This window comes from Talpa occidentalis, unplaced genomic scaffold (genome assembly GCF_014898055.3).
Source record: "Talpa occidentalis isolate TD23 unplaced genomic scaffold, MPIMG_talOcc4v2.1 talOcc4.8, whole genome shotgun sequence".
Lineage (NCBI taxonomy): Eukaryota > Metazoa > Chordata > Mammalia > Eulipotyphla > Talpidae > Talpa > Talpa occidentalis.
In genome coordinates, this window is record NW_023605194.1 from 1,060,175 (window position 1) to 1,081,537 (window position 21,363).

The window sequence follows — 21,363 nt, forward strand, 5'->3', positions numbered from 1 at the left end:
TATTATTTGTACCAGGCAAACCATCCCAAATACTTTTTTAAAAACAGTGAGGCCTTCAGCCTGCCATCAATGTGCTTAACCACCACTCTTAATGAGACTCCTCAGTCGGTTCCTCTTGTCCCCTTTTCACTGTTTTCAGATATTTAACGTAACTCTCTTGCTTTCCCCCGACAATTAAATTTTAACACAGAAGAGGGAAGAAGAAATACCCACCGGGATATAAACTCCGAAAGAACGTGGCCCACTTGGCCTTTCCAGAGGTGATGAAGCCACAGAAGGCCCCTGAGCCAGTGTGACTGGTGTCCTTGTAAGAGATCGGACACCAAGGAGGCCAGGGATGTCTGCACACGGGGACACCACGAGCACCCAGCAGGCGACTTCCACAAGCCAAGTGGGGAAGGAGTCCCCTGGCCTGGATTGCCGGCCCCCCCACCCCCTGCCGTGCTGCGGGATACGGAGGCTGCCAATGCTAATGATGACAGTGGGTTTGGGTGCATTTGAGGTTGCCCTGGCAGTCAGAGGTGGCGCTGGCTCTGCACACCACGTGGCCATTGCTCAGTGTGGAGACTTTTGTGGGTTGTTCCCCAGGCGCTACACAGGCTGTGCAGACCTCCTAAAAGCCTGCCCTGAGCAGGGTCCCAGGCGCGGGGCACTCCCATGCGGTGCACACGGCAGCTCCCAGGCTCGGAGGACACCACCTGTCGTCAGGGCAGAGGCCTCGTCAGCTCCAACCCCTGGAAAAGGTAAGCAGCCGAGCACAGCTGTGTAGAAACAGGACCCTCAGCTCAGCTGTTTTGGCTAAGGATTTGCCCTGAACCGGGGCCGTGGGCCTGACTGGCCTCAATGGGCAGCCTGGGTTCCCTAATTACACAGCCAACGGGATGCTGGCTTCCCAAGGTCTCTGAGGAACAGTGCCGGGGCCTCGGAGTCAGGCCTCCCACACCAGGGCTGCGGCAGGTCAAAGCCAAAAGCTGCCAAGCACCTCGAACAGAAGCAGGAGACATCATTCTGTTCGGAGCCCCAGCTAGGAAATCACACGCACCCTAGGGGGCCAGAGGCGTGGCCTGAAAGCTAAGCCTTTATCTCCCAGGCCGAGCCAAAGGCGGGCGCCCCTGCTGGGGGTCGTACAGCTCAGCCGGGGTCAGCGGCCCGCGGGGCCGGGCGCCTCACTGCGCTGGGACCTCAGGCAGCCAGCCAGATGCAGGGTGTGACGTTGCCCTAGTGTCCACCGGGCACGGGCGCGCCCCTCCCACCAGCCGTCTGCCCGGGCGAGGCTGGCGCTGGGAGCACTGGGAGCCTCGTGCTTACTAACACGGGCCGGGCCACTGACAGGACTCGAGTGCATCGCTCCGGCACAGTCAGACATGGCCGCCCCAGGACAGCTCAAAACCAGACCCTGCGTGCTGGCTACGGTGACGTGGCCGGGAGTGGAGTCAGGGCCCCCGGCCGGGTGTCCGCGCGGAGCCCCCAGCCCAGCGTGGGCCTGAGAGGTGGGCTGCGAGGAGCGACTGGAGGTGTCAATATTTACCTGCTGCAGGGAAGTGCCCTAGAAAGACCAGGGAAAATCCTGCTAATGGCTGTGTCTTTGCCATTAAAATGAAAAGCTTAATGCATCTTATAATCAGAGGACAATTTGCAAATCATTAAGAGAAATGTAAAATTCCATTAAAATACAAATCAAGAGACTCTCCCTGGACTAATAATCTTTTTGATATTATTTTGCATTTCACTATTTCTGTTCCAACACCCAGGCCCCGCAAATGATCAGTTCCTGAACATGCTATTTACCACAGCCGACGTCTTTAACGAGAGACGGCGAGGAGGGTAATCTGCTATTCAGAGCAGGTACTAATGAAGAATTCCATATATTCTGAAATTTAATTAAAACCCCAAAGATTTCAAATTAGATGCAATTTGAAATGCCTGGGGCAGAAATACATGCGCTCGCGTGGCAAGGCCGCCACACTGAAAGTTGATACCGTAATTGGTCTTGATGTATTTTTGTGTTGCCGGGCTGAAGCACAGAACTCATAACCATATAAAAATTCTCTGTAGATTACCTGCTCATTGAAAATGCCATCACTCAGGTAGTTCTCCACTAAATTACCATGCTACTAAAATGCACAAAGTGATTCCGGGAGAGGGCTGGCACAGCTGGCCGACGCTGCCGGTGAGTTATGCATGCGTCAACGCGGCCTTTTTTCTTAGTAAAATATGCTCAGTTGAATATTAAAATATAATTGGCATTCAACCTAAGTAGCTTAAACCATTTTGTTATCTTCTTTTAAACCGATCTGGCTCCTCCACAGTTATTTTCCAGGATGCGATTCACCAAGTAACGTCGGTGTGGCACCGAGGGGCGCGGGCCGCCCTGTACCTGTCATCACCGGTGCCGCTTCTCCCACTGCTTGGCCGGCCCCGGGTATTAGCTGCTTGAGCTGCAGGGCCCTGATTCTTGGGGAGCGAGGGGAGGGGGTCATGCCATGTACGCTGCTTCTTGCATATTTCTGTGCTGAACAGAGGAAGGGACATGGACACCCCGTCCTGCCAGCAAGCCCATGGCTCCCGGCTCCAGGCCGGTGTCCACAGCCACCGGGAGGCTGAGGAGGTGCCGCCGAGCGGGCGGGGCCGCGCCATCTGAGAAAAGGAGGTGACCAGAGTGTGCTCACAGATCTAGGGGGCCTCGCCACACAATGTGCGTTTTGTGCAATTAACAGCAGTACTCAAGGAAAAGTAGTTGCCATAGAAACGAAGACACTACATATTTATGGTGGAGGAGGGGCAGGCTCGCCAGATACCACTCCCCAAACGCCACCGATGTTGCTTGAGCCCCGGGGAGGCAGGAACACAATTGGGCTGAGGTGGGGGCATATTTAGGAGCTACCCCGCCGCCCTCCAACCCTGCTCGCCAGTGTTGCTCCCACATGTTCCACTGTTCAGGGCCAGCCCTGTCTCGGTGCCCGGCCCCCTGAGTGCCCAACCCCTGTCCTGGTGCCCAGCTCGCTGTGCTCCTCCTGAGGAGCTGACCGCCCTGCGTGCAGATGAGGGCTGTCCTGCTCCGCACTGCAGAGCAAAAACTCTAAGGGGGGACGGATGTGCACGGATCTTACATACTGAGTCAGCTTGAATGTAAAAGTTACAGGTGAAAATCACGTGTGTAAAGCATCTAAGTTAACAGCTCTGTGCTTCCAGCTCCTACAGATAGTTTTATAGCATTAGTGCCATTAACTTTGTATTAATATTTACATGCATTTAACACTGGTGATTACAGTCTAAGTCCACGCACATTTTTATTAAACCATCACCTTCTCTATAAATACAGGTAACTGGGCCGCCTGCGTTTATGTTTGCTAGGCCGCTCCCAGTGCCTATCGAATGGGGACACGGGACACTGTGTAACAAGCAGAATCAGCATTGCCCTGGCAGCAGCACGCCACGACCAACCGTATGAACAGTTTTACAGGCCAAGTGTCTTCTCCCCGCCCACCCCCCCCCACACATATGCTTGATAAAAAACTTCAAAATTTCAAAACCCATTTTGGATGAATTACTGAAGAAAGCGAAACGCAGCTGGCATCTGCTGGGGGCAGAGACCCCGCCCCTGCTGCTTTTTTTTTTTTTTTTTAAAGATTTATTTATTTATTTATACAAGCACTGGGCACAGTCAGAAGCGCGGGAGGGTGAGAGAATTCACCAGAGCCAGAGCGGGGAGCAGAGCAGGCAGAAGGACCGAAGGACACTGCTGAGGGGAGCAGCGGGCGGCAGGAGAGGTCTGCGCGCCATGTGGGACCCTCCTCCGGTGGCCGGGGAGCAGCCGGGGATCGAACCGGCACTGCAGAAGCCGCGGGCAGCCCCGCAACACAGTGCTCAACCTCTGCGCCACCGGGGAGGCCCTCCCTGCTGCTTTCTTGAGGTGACCGCCCCAGCCCAGCATGAGGACGCGGCCGACGGCGTCTTCCCCGCGAGCCAGCATAGGGGGACAGTCTTCAGACGTCGCCAGTTTGCTGAGTGATCGCCGTGGAGCGCCCACCGTCACACCTGAAGGTATTTCCATGAGAGCAAGACCTACACTCGCGCCAGCACCGTAAGCGCCGCGGGTCCGCAGCAGACGCTCTCTCCTTCCCTAAAGGCCTCGGAGCAGCTGGCTCTCCGGCAACCCCGTGGCCACCTTTCGCGCGGCTGGATTATGCTGACTGACCTCGGGCTGTACGCGAAGGCATCCTCATGTTCATAGTCTTTGCCTGGCTCACGGAAACCTCGGGGAACTTAGGATCGGACCACCCCTTGGATTTAGGGTGAAACTTTCACTAGACAAGGCCCAGGACCCCCTGGCGCTGCCGACTGGGGGAGGGCTCTGCGTGCTGGGCGTGGACACCAGAACCCAGGGCAGCCTCGGGCCATCCACTGTCCACTTCCACTGCTCCCGGGTCCTGGAAGAACCTGGAATTTGTTAGCTAGCTTTATTTTTTGGCAAAAAGTACATTTTTGCCAAAGGAAATCGGGTATCTTCTCAAGTTCTGGTCAGCTTTGTTAAGACTGCCCAGGGGGCATCCTAGAGTCGGAACCAGGCAAGGCCCAGATGCTGGGCGGGGACCGTCCTCCAGCACAGGCGACCCGGCCGCAGAGGCGCGGACCACCGCCTCTCGCTCCCGCCTTCAAATCCGGACGGTGAGCCCCACACTGGCCAGCCCCCCTCTTCCCTGGCGAAGGTCTGGGTCAGGGAGGCCTCCTAGACTTACTGGTGTTGTCAACCACCCAGACCACACAGCAAAGCACTTTTAAACCACACACATACGTGTCTACGGCGCAGCTCGTGAGAACGATCCAGCTGAGCAGGGCGGAGCACGGCAGGCTCCTCAGAGCTGGGCCAGGCAGATAGTCTTTGGAGCACCGATGCTTAAAGCAGGCAACACACACACTCATGGACACACACGTGTGCTCACGTACACACACAGACACACAAGTGTGCTCACACACAGACACGCGTGCACGGCGATGTCCGCCCAAGGTCCTTGCTACGTGGTAGGGAGGTGAGCCGTGCGGACACTGCAGTCAGGACGCGGCGAGACGGCTTCCAGATTATTCTGACACATGCAGCCATGAAGGTCTGGGACACAAGAGCAACGAGGAAAAGATGTTTGCTTGAGTCGAAACTACAAAACTCCATGTCCAAGATCTGGCTGCATAGGGTGGGGGCTGGTGGTGGGGCCAGGAGTGAAACTGGGCAATCAAGCACGGATAGACCTGCGCCATCTCTGCCTCTGGCACTCTGGCCCATGGAGTGCCCGGCTGGGCCAGAACGTTAGGCGGTGGCAGGAGGGAGTTGAGGGGACTGTGTCAATTTCTACGCTGGCCGCGCCAGCGCTGGCCACGAGCGCCTCCCTGCAGAGGTGACCCTGCTGGGCAGGAGCCCCCGCCCAGGGCACCCCAACACGAACCCGGTGACTGACACTCTGTCCCCGGAGGGCTGGGGCCAGCCAGCACCAGGGCCAGGCCGCCAGGAGGAGGGGAGGTCCGGGGCCCGCCCATGGGGCAGGTCCCCAGGAGCGTAGGCCCCTGGCAGGGATGGCAGGGAGCACCCAGGCCAGCACCGGGCCCTTCGGAGAGGATTCTCAGGGACAGGTTAATTGAGTCCTGATGAGTCGGTGGCAGACAAATGACCCAGGGGAGCCCACCCGACCCCGGCTGCTCCCCGCCCAGCGCCCTGGCTCCCGGGGCTCCTGCCACCTTCCCCGCCTGCCTGGAAGCCACAGGGCGCGTCGGGCTTCAGTCTCCACGGTGGGAAGGGCGCGGCTCCGCCTCCGTGTCGAGTGCAGGCGTCTGCCCGTGCTCCCGCCCCCTCATTCGGGCCTGCGTCCAGGGGCAGGCCGGGCTCGGGGCACAAGCGTCAGCCTCTGCAAGCCTGGCGCCGGATTGCCACATCTCGGGCCCGAACAGCGGCTCTAGGGCTGGAGGACGCGCATTTCCCAGCTGTTTCTTCCCCACTTAATTTAAGTGCAGTGTTGTCAGCTTGTCCTGATCAATAAGCGGGCATCGCAGGGCTCGCCAACCTCCGGGCTCCGCCAGGTGGTCCTCGGCAAGGTCAGCGATTTCTACAGCGCCGCGCTCAAGGCTGGGGCTGCGGCGGCTGCCAGTCGGAGCCGGGAGCACACTCCCTACTTCAGCTGCGGCTTCCAACTGGCATTTTATTTTTCAGTCCGAGGAGGCGTATCAGTGCCCACAGCCTGAGCAGGCTGAGCTTCCTCCCTGCAGACTGGGGGCTCCCAGGAAGCCCCCCACCAGCACCCCGCGGTGCACTGGGCCGCCCCCCACCCCGAGAGCCAGCGTGAGGGGCTGCGCAGCTGCAGGGCCCTGGGCAGGAGGGCTCTGGGCCTCCTTCCTGGGAGTCCCCCGGCCGGCCCCGTGGCCCCCTGGACGGGGTGACAGCCGGGGTGGGGAGAGCTGCTGTGCCTGAGGGCTGCCTGGTTGGAGGGGGCTGCGCTGGGCTCTCCCAGGGGCGGACCGTGGCGAGGACCCCTTGTGATGGCGCGGCTGCCCCCGCTGTCCACACCCACCTGGAAGGAGGGTACCCGGGGCACAGGGGGGCATCAATGAACTCTCCCCCGATGGGGCCTTCCCAGGAACTCCCGGGCAGGGCTTTGGGAGAGGCCCAAGGTGGGTTTGAGAGAGACACACATGAGAATCCTCTCTGAGGCTCAGCAGTGGAAGTGACGGATCTTAACCTCCAGCCAGCAGGTTCCACACACGCACACACGACTGGTCTCACAGCCACGAGATGACGGCTGTGGCAGAGGAATTATTAAACATTTTGCTGAAAGGGAGCACTGTGGTCGCTTTAGGAAGCCAACTCAGCCCCGCCTGCTAACACCCTCATCCGGGAGTCGGCACAGGGACGCCGAGGTCCACCCCACTCCCGGCTCAGGGACCCCAGGGGTGTCCACAGCACCTCCAGCACCAGGCCTCGGCGGGTGTGTCCGCCCCCTGCAGCCTGGACAGCCTCGCCCGCGAGGGCCTCGCCCGGACAGGGGGCGCGGGGAGTGCCCACACCACCGCGGCGGTGAGCTGCCCGGGACGCGCGGCCCGTCTTTCTCGCGGGTTTGGCCGCCGGCCTCTGCCGGGGCCTGGAGACGCGTCCCAGAGCAGCGGCTGTCACAGTGAACAAAGGAGGGCGGGAGACAAGCGGGAAAGAAGTTCAAAGAAGTTATTCATGACAAACATCATGTAAAAGTGTATCTCAGGAATAATGGCTTTGTTAAACAATCGCTCCTTGGAGAAAAATGAATCAAGAATAAACATGACGGACCTTGGCGAGAGCGTGGGGGCGGCTGGCTGTGGAGGCCGAGGCTGGAGGGCGGCCGTGCGCCCCGTCCACACCCACAGGACGCTCACCGAGCTGCGGACAGGCCCGTCACGCACAGCCTGGAGGGAGAACGCGCCTTCACAGCCGCCTCCAGGGCTGACCCTCAACGGCCACGTGGCTTTGGTCAGTCGCTCCTGGCCAGGAACGTCCAGGTGATTAGCTTGTCACTAACCAGCCTTTGGAAATTTCAAGATGATCAGCTGAACCCCACGACAGTTCCAACGCCCGATGCTTTAACAGGAAAGGGGGGATTTCCGTGCGGCTCTACTCTGCCCTAAAAAGACGAACTCGGTGCTTCTCATGGCACTGAAGGGTCTGGACAAAGTGGGGTGGTCTGGAGGGACGACAGCGAGGGCCGGCGGGAGGTCAGGAGCCGGGCTGGGCACGGGACGGCTCACCGCAACTCCACCTGACACCAGGCGGAAGAGGCAGCCCCGGCCTGGCTCCAGGAGAAGAGTGTGATGCAAACAAAACACACGCCGAAGGACGTCAAAGCTCCCCAAATCCTCAACAAAGTCTTAGCAAACCAATCCAGCAACACACTAACATCCCGCCGGGACCCGTTTACTCCAGGGACGCAGAGATGGGGCCACACCCAAATTCAACCACGAAAATTCACATCAACACAGGAAATATACCCCCCAGGGGCACATCAGCGGGTGCCAAGAAATCATCATGTCAACACCCAGTTATGACGAAAGCCCTTTAAAGCTGGGGAGGGGCGACACCCCTCAGCCTCACAGCCGCAGCTGAGCGTGAAAACCCACTCGCAGGCCTGGCCCGGGAGCGGCAGCTGAGCTGACCGGGAGCGAGGATACGCCCCGCTCTCTCCTTGGCAGGACAACAGCCCCAGAATCACCGTCTCTGCGGAGCGATGCGGGCTCACACGCCCGCCAGACCACGCCAGAGCACCGGTGGGTGCCGTCGGGAGAACGAGCCGTGGGGCGCGAGAGTCAGAGCCGGCACTCGGCGCGGCGCCCGGGCACGCGGTACTGACCTTGCCGGAAGACGGGGTGGTGGAGAGCCGGCAGGGGCAGGTCTGCGACGGCTGTGGGCTCCTGGAAATAGGCCTGCAGCCAGGCCGCGCACTGCTCCAGCGGCTCGGGCGCCTCCGCAGGTCCGTCGGGTGGCTCGGGGGCCTCAGGGGCCGTGGTGGGGCTGTAAAAGGAGCACAGGAGCTTGGTGAATCCCCAGGCCTCGCCAGCGTCCGGGGAGGAAAGCCGCGCGGGTTCCTGGGCTTGGGGCCGGCGAGGCAGGGGCAGCATGGCGGCAGCGGTGGCTGCCAGGCCTCTCTCGGGCCACCATCCCCGGGACCCATAGCCGCCGTAGGACTGAGCTCAGGGCAGCTGTGGTCATCTGTAACACCACCGAGTGGTCACATCTAAAATACTGACCAGGATGCTACGGGGGGGTGGGGATGGCGCTGGGGCCCCAAGCTATGCCTCACAGGCCCGAGTGCGGCCTCTGGGGCTCCTCGGGGGCACACTCAGGCCCCAACTTCTGTGCCTGGGACCCCCCTGGGTCAGCTCACCCCGCTGGTTGGGCCGTGTGCCCCTGTTCTCTGCCCCACGGTTAAACCCACTGCGGTCGCCTGCCTGAGACTCCTGCTGCCCCCGGGCGCGGGTCTCGCCAGGCCCCAGGGAGCCTGGACGGCCTGGACAGCAGCACCTGCTGTTCCTGGGAGTGGGGGGTCAGGTGGGAAGGTCTGGGGTAGGAGGACACCATGACTCTTGGGGTGCCCGGACATCGAATGGGAGGAAATGGGCCTGCCAGGCGGGGGGACCTCATGGGAGGCCGCTGCGAAGGCGTCCAGGAGGACGGGCCTCGGTCAGCGCTCCTGCCCGCTCTCCTCACGAGCGACGCCTTGCCGGAGACCCTCCGAGTGGCACGGGGACCCTGGGTGCTGGGGGGGTCGGAGCGGCTTCCTGCTGCCGAGGGGACTGAAAGGAAAGCTGTTTCCCAGCCGCTCCTGCTCTTAACAGGATATCTGAAGAATTTTTATAGTAGTAAAATTCATCTTAAATTGATTTTTTATGCTTGTGCTAAAGATCTCAACCTCTGATTTACTCTGTAGTTCTCCTGTTTAACTCTTTCTCTATTGGCATTAGATAACTGTTCATGGGTGAAATGTAATTAAACAGCTTTGATTCCAAAGCCAGGATTTATGATCTTACATTTAAAATGAATGGCATTAAACACACACATAAAACAGATTTTTAAAGCCATGACACAAATTTCCATTTCTACAATAAAATGAAATTTATTCTCCGCCCTGCCCTCTCCCCAGCCTGGCCGGCGCTCCCGGGAGAGCCGCGTGACGGCACCACGCAGTGTGGACACGCCTCGTTGCGGGGTGTTTCCAGGCCCCCTGCCCACGAGCCCGCACCCCCGCAATTAAGGGCCCTGGCCGCGCACGTGAAGCCCACCCCGTGTTTCCGGGGCCAGCAGCTGCCCAGCGCTGAGCTGCCAGCACCTGTGGCCAAGTCCCCGGTTTGGGCACCTGGCCTTGGGGCCAGGCGTGTGGCCGGCCCTGGGAGCCCGTGGCCAGCAGACCGAGCCTGGGCTGATGTCGCCAGAAGGCAGATGAGGCAGTGACCACCCTGCCTGAGACCTGCCCAGCAGCCAGTCGGCTCAGGTCCGCTGAGGACACCCCAGACAACAGCGCCACGCTGCCTGTCCCCACATGCTGGGCACGGGCTGGCTGGTGGCTGCAGAATGGACGTGCTTTGTTGAGACCATTCCCCTGTGCCAGGAGCGGGCCTAGACACCTCGACGCGGCATGCACAGCCCCAGCCCCAGGCGTCAGGGTTTCTGCAAGAGCCCCACTGGCCCACTGGCCACCTCTGGGGTCGAAAGAACAGAAGGGACAGTGGGGCCTGGCCCACATGGCAGTGTGGGGCACGTGAGGAGCACCCCAGCCTGGGCAGCAGCCCCCAGCCAGCATTGGGTTCCTGCGCTGCCCGCCCCCGAGCCCTTCTCAGTGACGCCGCCTGTGCCCCTCACTGGTTTCTCGCACAGCATGCGGACAGGCGTGCCCCACTGTGCGAGGGAGAGTGTGAGTGGGAACAGCCATGCGGACGCGTGGGCCAGACGAGGAGCCGGTGCGCAGGGCGGTGCTGGGGTGGCGGCAGCCCGTTCTGGAGGCGCTGGGCCGCGGGCGCAGGGGCTTCCTTCCCAGCACACGCGGCCCCAGCGAGGTGCTGTCTAGCCTGGTCGGTGGCCGCGGGCAGCCACGCAGCGTCCGGCCTCTGCTCAGCCCACCGGGCTGCACTGTGGTCCCCGCGGGGCTCCCATCAGAGGCCGGGGTCGCCGTGGGAGGAGGCGCTGGGCCCCCCATCCACGCTCTGGGCGGTCACAGCTCTATTGCAGGAATTGTACGCGAGGTTTTAAAGGCCTCCTTAGCCCTCAAAATGTGGGGCTCAAATTAATGTCAGAACCAGAGTAAGACCACAGAGGAATTTACTGTAGTGTTTTAAAACTCTTGCCAAGAACAGAACATTTTATGTAAATTTTCAAATCCTCCCCATTTACGGTTCATGCCGCAAGAACTGTATATTTTTTCCTTTTAAAAATAATTGATTCTTAAAAATACATCAGCGATAATAAAATGTTTTTAAAAGACAATTTAAACACTACACTTGGCAGGCTAGAATGCCTTAAAAAAGGCTATTTACTTTATCCCTTAAATGTTCAAATGGTTAAAAGGAAAACTGTATTTTATCAAGACTTGAACATATCATTAAAAACCTCTACTATTTGACAGATGAAGATAAAAACACCCCAAAACTATAGATGAATTATCAGGTCCCTAATGATTCCAAAACAATTACAGGATGCAGAGCAATCGAGTTAAATTTTATTCAAAAGCCTACTACACTTGTGTTTTCTTTTATTTTTCTATCAAGAAACCCAGGAGGTTTAAGCACAATTCATTATGTATGAGACCCACTTGCGGGGCTTGACTGTTGATTAATAGCAAAGTTTGCTGTGTGTACATTGCAACATTAGATGCATACAATATGCTAACTTATTCTTTCGCTGAAACTAATTATTTACAAAAATGACTACTTGAGACCACAATTTATTAAATGCATGCATCTAGTCTCAATGTGGCCCCAAAAGACAGCCTGGAATGAAGATCTTTTACTTGACGTGACAACTTCTAGAAACGCTGTTATTAATATTGTAAGTGTGGCATATGAAGAGTTCCGGTAGCCTTGGTCTGGGAGGTGTATTTCCACCACGGCGCGGTGAGTGCGGAAGGTCGGACACACTTGGAGAGGTAGATTCCTCTTTCCCAAAGAATTTAGCTTCTTATAAATAAAATGTTTATCCATTAGCAATGGAATCTGTTAAAAAGACAGCAGCTAACGTAAAAGAAGAATAGGAATTCCTCATCAAATTGTTGCTTAAATAGGTTTTTTCCACTCTTGCCCATAAGGACAAATTTAGTTCATTTATTGGAAAAATCTGTAGAAATATAAAACTCTCTTTAAAGAGTCACTCCATCAACCTTATCAAATTCTTGGTACTCCCAATGGCACGCTGTTCCCCCAAAGGGCTCTGGGGTTCGCAGCTTCCCGTTCTTCAGCAAAGCTTCCCTACCCTCAGGACAGGACAGAGTCAGCCCATGGGGAGTCATGCATGTCCAGAGTCTGGGGGTTTCCAGTGGGGCGCTGGGCACTCGAGGTGGGAGACGCTCAGGGCAACGCGGGGAAAGTGGACGGGGAGCAGCCACTCATGGTAGCACCCCCGCCGGCCCCTCCCTCTCCGGGCCAAGCACCCTCAGGGCCGTGCCCGAGGCCCTCAGAGCCGCACGCAGCGCCTGGCCGGGCCGATGCAGGTAAGGAGGGCAAGGTCTGAGCCCGAGGCAGGGCAGAGGAGAAGGCGCCGAGGGCTGCCCACCGTGCTGCGCCTTGAAAGGCCCCATGGCCACCAACGGTGAAAGGAGACGGGATGTCCACCAGGCTGCCGGTCACAGACGTGGGACACGTGGCCTGGGGTGGGGCCTGGCCACAATGGCAGCCAGGGAGCTGCAGGGCCCCCGGGGGGAGCGGAGCTGGGGCAGAGACCAGGGCCGCCTCTTCGTGAGCCACGGCAGTGTCCGGCACCAACCAGCAGCCGGCACCCGAGGGCACCCCAGGGCGTCTCCGCGTCACCTCCACGGCACGGCGGGGCTCTGGAGAGCGGGCTCCCGGGACGGCGCCGAGGGCCCGCCCAGTGAACTGCCCCGGGAACCATCACCGCTGCTCCGCGTGGAGGTGCGGCCGACACTGTTCTGTCTGCTCCTCCCCAGACCCCTGGGGGGACGGCCTGTGTCCTGGAAGGGGCCCGGCCAGAGCCCCGCGGGAGCGGCAACCAGCACAGAAGGGACGGAGCAGGGATGGAACCAGAGTCTGAGCCCAAAGACCTTACTCTCCGGACACTTCCACAGGCCAGGGGCTTGCTGTGTCTTTGAAGTGGCCACGGAGCCGCCCCGGGGGGGTCCTGTGCCTGCGCCATCTCCGGGGCACAGACACTGCCCACAGCGGTTGTGTCTTTCCTGTGATCTCTGTGCGGTTTCCCTAGTCCACAGCACTAAGATCTGGCGCACCGGCCTCTTGTTCAGGGACAGTGGGGGTCTGAGTGTCGACTCTACTTGTTGTATTCTGGAAGCTTCCGAGGAGAGCACTGTGAGGCCTGGACAGCGGCCCTGCATCCCGCCCTGGAAGGTGTCTTTCTATCCGGCGCCTGGATGGCGGGTCCAGGTGCCGGGGCGGCCACGGCCTGGGTCGGGCAGCGAGACGCAGGGGCTGGCGGGGCGCTGGCGCATTCCGGATTCCGCTTTTCCAATGAACAATTTGCGGAAAACAGCTCCCGGGGGCGGAGGGTGCCACAAAGACTCCCAACGGCGAAGGCTGCATTTCCCTGCCTTGCAGGCCGCACAGTCGGCCGCCGAGTATCAGAGCACTGGAAGCCGAGGGCGAGGCCTCGCTGCCCATGTCACCACCGTGGCCCTGCAGACACACGCGGGCCCCTGCTCCGGGGCGTCTGTGTCTCGCTCCCGCCGGGAGGCCGCCACCCGCACGCCGGACTTATCCAAGAACGTGACAGGAAGCGGCAGCCCCGGGGCTGGGCCTTCCTCTGCGCGGTCAGTGGTGTCCAGTCTGGCCACTGCCCACACCCAGCACTTGCCCTGGAGGAGTCGAGGAGGCCACCAGCCGGATGATAGCAGGACGGGGTCCCAGTGGGGAGGCCCCCTGCACCCCCTTGACGCCCCTGCCGGTGCTGCAGCAGGGCTGGACGCCCCAGGACCGAGTCCACTCCGGGAGGCAGGAGGGCAGCGGACACAGGCAGCCCGAGTCCCCCAGCACCCCGTCTCCCCGTGAGGGGGCTGGACCCATCGTCCCTGTTAAGGAGCGGGTCTCGCTCTCCTCAGCCCGTGCGGCGCCCCCTTCGGCACTCGGGCTGGCTCACACCCCGCCGGGCTTGGCTCGCAGAGCGGACCCTGCCGGCCCCAGCACAGGGTCCCGTGGGGACAAGGATGCGCCTCCCAGCAGGGCGTGTCTCCCCGTGACCCCTAAGATAAGGAGCTGCTTCCCCTTCCCAGCGGGGCTAGTGCTGCCTCCACGGCCTCGTCCGCAGCCCTGGCTCTCGGGGTCCTGGCAGGAAACCGCGGCCTGCAGGTCTCCACAAGCACCAGACACCCCCGTCGTCAGACACAGCGCAGGGCTGGAAGAAACGCGCGGCTTCTGACGTGAGCGACCCCCAGCGTGTCCTGGGAACCCCGCTCCCCGGCCGCTTTCCCGGGGCGCCTCTGTGCTGCGCCGAGGGCTGCAGCTGGAACACGTTAGCCGGGGCCCGGCGCAAACACTGCATTTAATATCAGAGAAGTATATTGACTGTGCATTAGTGGCCAAAAAAATCTTAAGCAACTATGAAATGGACAGTTAATGTAATTGTATTTTAAAACACTGAGGTCATATTTAATTTTGAATTGAAACTCTTAAAATGTGCTTTCTGGCAAGGACAGAGCGCCATAAAACAACGCTAACTACAGAAAAAAACCAAAACTCACATTATTAAAATAAATCTTTTTTCCAGAGTACGAGTATCTGCAAGAAGCAGATTACAAGGAGCAGAGAACATTTGCCCTTCCTCAGCAAGCTCTGTCGCAGCACCCGCCCGGGAGGCGAGCTCAGGCTGGAAGCCCGGCCGTGGGCCGCGCCGGCTCCTTGCGTCCTCCCAGGGTGCTCCACCGGGTCGGCTACACCCCGAGGCCCCCCCACCTAGAGCGGGCAGCGGCGCCCCCAGTTACGTCCGAGCGGGAAGCCGGCGCGTCGCGGCTCCAGAGGGCGCCGGCAGGTGAGCGGCCCGCAGGTGAGCGGCGAGGACGGGCGGACGCGTGTCGCTGCGGAGCCAGCCGGCCGAGGTTCCCTGGAGAAAGCACCGACCTGGAGTCCAAGCAGGTCGCAGCGTCCGAGTTCACACGCCTCTCCCTCCTCTCAGGCCTCAGCGCGGCGGGGAGCTGTCGCCGGCGGGCCCTGGGCCGTGGGCTGCGAGCGCCGCCTGGACCCACGCACGGCCCGGGGAGGAGAGGCGGCCGGGCATCGCGGCAGGGCGGCGCGCGGGGACAGTGCACCCTGACCCCGGGACAAGGGGGCAGCAAGCCTGCAGCCGGGGGACCCGTCCGGAGCACTGGGCCTGGGGGTGACCCCACACCCTCCCCGAGCCTCAGGACAGCAGGGGTGCTGGGGCCGGCTTGAAGGCGCCAGTCCCTGCCCTCCCATTGGTGCCCTCCCTGCCAGCACATGGGGTCTCTGGGGCCCCTCATTGTGCCCAAGGCAACCCCACCGCTCTGCACACTCTCTTTTCTGGTCCGAATCCCCAGCACCCCTGGAACGCGGCGGCCCCTCGGGCACATGTCCTGCTCGCATGCCCCTCAGGCACTGGGCTTGACGGCAGCCTGGGCCTCGGGGCTGCGCAGCTCCGGGGTGACGCGCAGGCACACACCCCTGAGGCCCCAGGTCCCGGGAACAGACTCTATGAGGGCCCAGGCCCCGCTGAGACCACCGACCCCTCCCTCCCAGCACAGCCCCTCAGCACAGGCCCTGGAGCCCACTGGCCCCCAACACGGCTGCCTACAGCAACGGGCACCCCAAACCCACCCACGCATGTTTGGGTCCCCCCCCAAGGGCCCTGGCCTCGCATAGAGCTCACGCCAGCCGGGACCCCACTGTGCCCAGGGCGCTCCTCTGCCCCCAGCAGACGGACCGGGCCCCCGCGCTCTCCAGGGCTCCCTCCCGTGGCTCCACGCTGGGCCTCTCCCCTGCAGGGGCCCCAGATTCAAATCCAAACTGCTCCCGGCAGTGTCCACCCGCCAGCCCCACCCAGCAGAGGAGCCGGAGGCCCGGGGAGCAGCGGTAACGCAGGAGAGCGAAGGCAGGACCGCTCCACCCTCCGCCCTCTCCAAGACGCTGTGGGAATGGGAGCGTCGGTCTGAGAACGTCTCTGCGGCCAACGTGTCCTTCGAGGTACAGTCCTCAGCTCATCCGAACGGACCGTTTTCTTGCTAATTATGACGCTGGTGATGCGAAACCCCGACTATTTCCAAGAACCAACCCGGCAACTCCAGGGGAGGCTGGCTCTGGAGCTGAACCCCGAAGCTCAGAAAAACTGCAAACTGCTCTGCCTGCCATTTGCAATTAAACATTTTATGGGAAAAAAGTGAAATAAAATACATATACTAGAAATGTGTGACTCTGTTGAACATTTTAAGAAACAAAGGATCAAAAAGAAACAGATGTTTTTCTAAAAACCAAAAAAACTCTAGAGCAATGACTTCACCTCTGCACCCCCAGCTGCAAGGGAGCACGGTGGCCCCGGGGTCTGCCCAGCACGGACCTGCTGGCGGATGCAGAGGCCGCAGCCCTCCGCCCCTCTACCCCCTGCAGGGTGGTGCCCAGCTCAGGGCATGGACGCCAACGGGCACGGCCCGGCCAGGCTGGCAGAGGTGCAGCGTCCCCTCCGGGCGTGGGCACTGGAGGTCATGCCCCTGGTCGGGCCGAGCCGAGACACAGCCTGGGGCTGCCAGGCCGGGGGACAGAGGGCACCTGTTCCGGATGCCTGGGGCGCCCGTCCTGGCCCCCAGTCTGTCCTCACCCTTCACACTCACTCCCTGGGGCTCCCGCGCTGCTGCCGCGAGTCTCCCACCCGAGGACGGGGGGAGGCGGAGAAACCAGACCTGTGGCCACCTCCAGGCCAGACTCACCAGCCTCGGTGCAGGGGTGGACTCCGGCCACCCAGGGGCCCCGTAGGGGCCGGTGTGGGTCAAGACCCCGGCTTTTCACTTTCCTTCTGACCTGATGTATGACCAGCAGCTGAAGGCCGAGCTGGTGCCCACTGGGCCCCAGGCCCCCACGCCTGTGTCTGTGGCTTCGGACATAAGCCCGGAGTCACCGGCTTTCTCAGAACAGACTGAAATAAGCTTCTGAAGCCGGAGGAGTCATTTCCTTCACAACTGACATGGAAAGTGGCATGAGGCGGTGGCAGACGGCTGGCGAGGCCCGCCTGGGGATGTCGCCTGGAACTTGCGGCAGTCAAGGCCAACGGGGCGGGAAGACGATCACCAACCCCGAACCAGGAGGGTGAGGTCCTGCAGGGCCTACGTGGGCGCGAGCACCGCGCGGAAGCTTCCTCTGACTGAGCAGCGCAGGGCCTGGCGGCGTCCACCCCGGTCTGCTGACCTCCAGGGCCACGGCCAGGCCTCTGAGGTTGCCTGCCACGGGCACGGCTTTCTCTGAACCATCTCAGAGCACAGCAGCAATGCGCAACTCAATGTTCCAGAAATGCCCAGAGTGAAGAATTCCCGCCACCCACCCACAGGCGGGCAAGGACCCTGGGGAGCGGCCTGCCCAGGGGGGGCCGGGACCAGCCGGGAGAGGGCGGGAGGAGAGGCCGGGACCTGGCCGGGGGGCCGCGCCTAAACCCTGAGCTCGCTCACGCCTCACGCCTCCCGGCGGAATGTCCTTGACCAAACATCCCCCATCGCCGCAGCCCCTACGCTGCCCCCGCACACTCGGAAGTCGGCAAGTGGAATGTCTGACTCGAGCACCTGCTTCCCGTTTCGCTGACCAGTGACACCGGCTAAACCTCATCACAGAGCAGTCTGGAAGCCTTCATGGGACATCACTCCTCCAGACCTCCCGGGAGAGGCTCTCCGCAGCTTTCCCACGATGACGGCATCAGATCCTCCGTCCAGCCGTGGCGTCTGCCTCCCACAAACACAGCCCCGCAGAGCGCGTCCCACCACGCCAGAGAGCTCAGGGCTCGACGCGGGGCCCCTTGTGGGTGCTCGCTGTGAGCTGCGGCTGCACTTTTCACAAATCCAGGCAGGACGTGTAAGACTCCCAGCGCCCACAGGGCCGCTCTCCCCACAAAGGCGCATCAGAGAGCAAACCCAGCCTCCCGGGGGTCGCCCGCCTCCCGTGCATGCCCCAAGGGGGTGCTTCCTCCCCACCTCAAGGCTCCAGGCTGATTCTCGGTATTTTCCTTTATCCTCAGCAAAAGAAGTTACCGCATGCACACCCCTGCTCTCACGCGCAGCTTTAGCAGGTATTTTAAAGATATTATGAGACTGGAAAACACACAAAGGACGTGTCCTTTCAGGGGTGTCAGACCAGGTGAGGATTTAGGTTTGTGGAAAGGAAGCAGATCACTCAGCACGCTCAGTACAGGTGTCCACAAAGGCCCCCGCGGCCAGGAGTCCAGGGCGCCAGGATGGGGCAGTGCCTGTCCATTGCAAACCCGGGGGGGGGGTGATGAACACCACGGCCCCAGCAGCCAGCTCAACCCCGACTCCTTAGCAGGTCACGTCTCCTTGCGATGCTTGATTTACGCAGCAACACCCTCTAACCCGCAGACGCGACAATAAAGATGCAGACGAGGGCTGGAGATTTCCACGTGTGCGTTCTCTTCCTCACCAGGTGAAGTGGTTTGGCTAGCTGTCACCAACACGAGGGGTTCATTAATAGGCAAAAATTAATTGTATGTAGACTGAATTAATGAGATGGAAAAACATGCATATTTCAGCTAATACAGAGGGGACCGGCTCCGCGCGGCACCATAATGAAGGGGCTGGGCCGGGCCGAGCAGCCCCAGCAAGCGGGTGCACTGTGATCGGGGGGCTGGAGGTGCTGCGACAAAACACACTGTGAAATGTAAACAGTAGGCAACTGTTCTGAGCACAGAGTTGACCCCAGCGCGTGTTCTGCAGACTGCCATCCTCGGGTTATAAATAAATGATTAGATGTAACGTCTCAGGGGATTTCCCTTTTCCACAGCAATTACAGGAGCAGATTATTGCCGTCCAAGAGGGGTTCCGGGGACAGCCCTCGACTGGCGGGTCTCACTCACTCGGTGCTCCCGGGTCGGGCTCTGTGGCAGGGCCCGATGTCGGCGTGTTCTGCTGGCACCGCAGCCAGGCGACAGGCCGCACACGGGCACACACGGCCCAAGTAAAATCTGGTGCTGTCAATAACAGGGAGCCTGTCTTCCTTCCCCAGGCGCCCGCGGGGGAGCCCCGACCTCCCCGGCCACACTGCAGTCGTCGCAGCCCAAGGTGAGGACGGGAGAAGTCAAAGGCAGCGCCGTGTGCAGCTCGCGCGAATCCAGCGCAGGTCTCCTCCGGCCTGAAGCAGCGGGAGGGTCAGCCTGGAAGCTCTGATTTCGTCCTGGGTGCTCGGGGCGCCCACGCTGGGACCCGCTCACCCCCTCGGGCCCAGCTTCCTTCTGATTTTCGCAACTGGCAAGTTGTCGCCCTCAAGTTCTAAAGCTTTTCTATTTGGAGATGAGAAACTGCAAGAACAGCAGAGACCCCCATGCTGTCCCCACGGCGCGAGCCGCGCCCCCACGACACAGCTTCAGGGCCGGGCAGGCCGCCCCCGCCCGCAGACTCACCTCCACTGGCCTGTATTTTCATTTAAAACTGTGATTTCAGGCCTCCCCAGCGCGGGTTTGATCCCAGGTGGCCTTGGAGCAACCCACAGGGTGCAGCAGACCCCTCCTGTCTCCCCGCTGCTCCCCTCAGCAGTGTGTTTCATCAGTCTGCCTGTTCTGCTCCCCACTCTGTCTCTGGTGAATCCTCTCAACCCCCCCGCACATCTGGCCTGCACCCCAGCTTTTGTATAAATAAACCTTTAAAAAAAATAAAGCTGTCATTTAAAAAAAATCGTGATTCCATGACGTGCTTAGACATGCCAGCCCCAGCAGGACATGCAGTTGGACCCGCCTGCCCTGGACGCCGTGGCAGTCAAGCTGCTCCCAGCCACCTAAGGGTGCCCTTTCCGTGTCCCAGACACGAAGCTGGAGTCGTGGGGCTGGTCTCTCCAGGCGCACCTGACTCCCAGACCCCGCCCGCATCCCCCAGCCTTGCCCGTGTCCAGCCGCTGCTGTCCTGGGTGAGGGCCGAGTCTGGGCAACTCCAGCTTTTCCTCACGCACCTTTGGATCAGCACCGCGCTGCTCCCAGGACCGTGGTCACTGCCTGTCCCTGTGGACATGCCCCTCCTCGGGCCAGGCGTGCAGCGTGGGCCTCCGCCACTTACCTCCTCCCCAGGGTTCCCTCCCAGGCCTCCCTGCCTGCCACCGGGCCCCTGCCAGCTGACCAGCAGCACCCCCCATGTGCTGACCACAACACACCCCCCAGAGACGTGCCCTCGAGTCTTGCACCACCTGACCAGGAGTGTCCCCCTGCTGCTGGGCTCAGAGTGCCCAGAGCTTCTCTGCCTCTGGTCTCCTGGGAGGGCGGCGCCCTCTCATCCTTCAGCAGAGCCGGCGGGCCCCGCGCCTGCACAGGTTGCTTGGGCTCCGTAGACGCTCCCCACACATGCCGGGAGAACGCTGCCCGGCTTGCTGGACAGACCTCGTTACCGACTCCACGCGGATGTCACACCACGCCGGGCAAGTGTTTGGGGGGGGCTACAGGCCAGGGAGCCCCCGAAGAGGACAGGGAGTCAGGCCGAGCGGGGCAGAAGCTGCCTCAGCTGATCTTCCGGCCACGGCGGTCCAGGTACCCCCAGCACCGGGGCACAAGGGCAGACCTGGGAGGCCTCATGGCCGCAGCAGGCTGGGCAAGGGGTGCTGGACTCTGCCCACCTCCCTCCAGGCCACCCCACGTCCCCGGGTGGGCGGATGCCTCGGGGAGGGATTCCCCTTCCAGGAACTACCGAGTCTCCGTTGCGCCCCCCGGGCCGGTCTCCACGCCGGTGGGTTTTAAGTGGTTTGTCTCGCTTTCCTCAGCTTGTCCGATTCAGCGACCCGAATGAAAAGTCTCGGTGTCTGCAAGTGACGCGGTGCGTAGGCCGCCCCTCCCCACGGCGGCATGAAATCACTGTCGCAAATTGATGGGCAGCACCCAGCCCCGGCTGCCCGGACTCCTGCCCGAACGGGTGGCCCCGAACTGGTGGCCCAGGGAGAGTCAGGGGCCGATGAGCTCGGTTCAGTCGCTTTGGGAAAGTCACTTTCAATTCGTGACACTCTCGTGTCCCCAGACCCGAGGAGGCGCTCACCTCGCGGCCGCACCACGGCAGGCCTCCCGCGCGGCCCGGCACCAGTACGGGCAAGAGCGGGCCCCGCGGCCCCACCGCCACACTCGGGGCAGAGGCCGCTCAGCCCCCACTTTCCAGTCTCAGTCCCCCCACGACGGACGCGCTCTGCCGGGGCCGCACACTCGCACCGACGGCCCCCAGGCCTCCCTGGCCCCCGCCCCACCAAGAGATCCAGCCGCACAGGAACGGCGTCCAGGTGGGGAGCAGACGTGCGCCAGCACGAGCCTCATCTGTCTCCGACACAGACCGCAACTGCCACGGTGAAGCCAACAACAAAACCCCGCGCTCGCTAGACGCCTCCACCGCCTGCCATGACTTGGCACCACGCACCCAAGTCATGCACCCATGGGGTGGTGGCCTGAAACACCAGGGAGCGGGGTGCCAAGCGCCAGGGCGCGACTGCAGTGTTCACACGCGC

General features: G+C 61.1%; 1 protein-coding gene across 1 annotated transcript in view; it reads right to left on the reverse strand.

The window, feature by feature from the left end:
• The window catches only part of MGMT (O-6-methylguanine-DNA methyltransferase), a 117,365-nt gene that overhangs the window by 16,040 nt on the left and 79,962 nt on the right, over nucleotides 1-21,363 (reverse strand). The window contains exon 3 of the mRNA XM_037496906.1: nucleotides 8,358-8,518. Within this exon, the coding sequence (XP_037352803.1) occupies nucleotides 8,358-8,518 (161 nt within the window). The remainder of the gene's footprint in view (nucleotides 1-8,357; nucleotides 8,519-21,363) is intronic.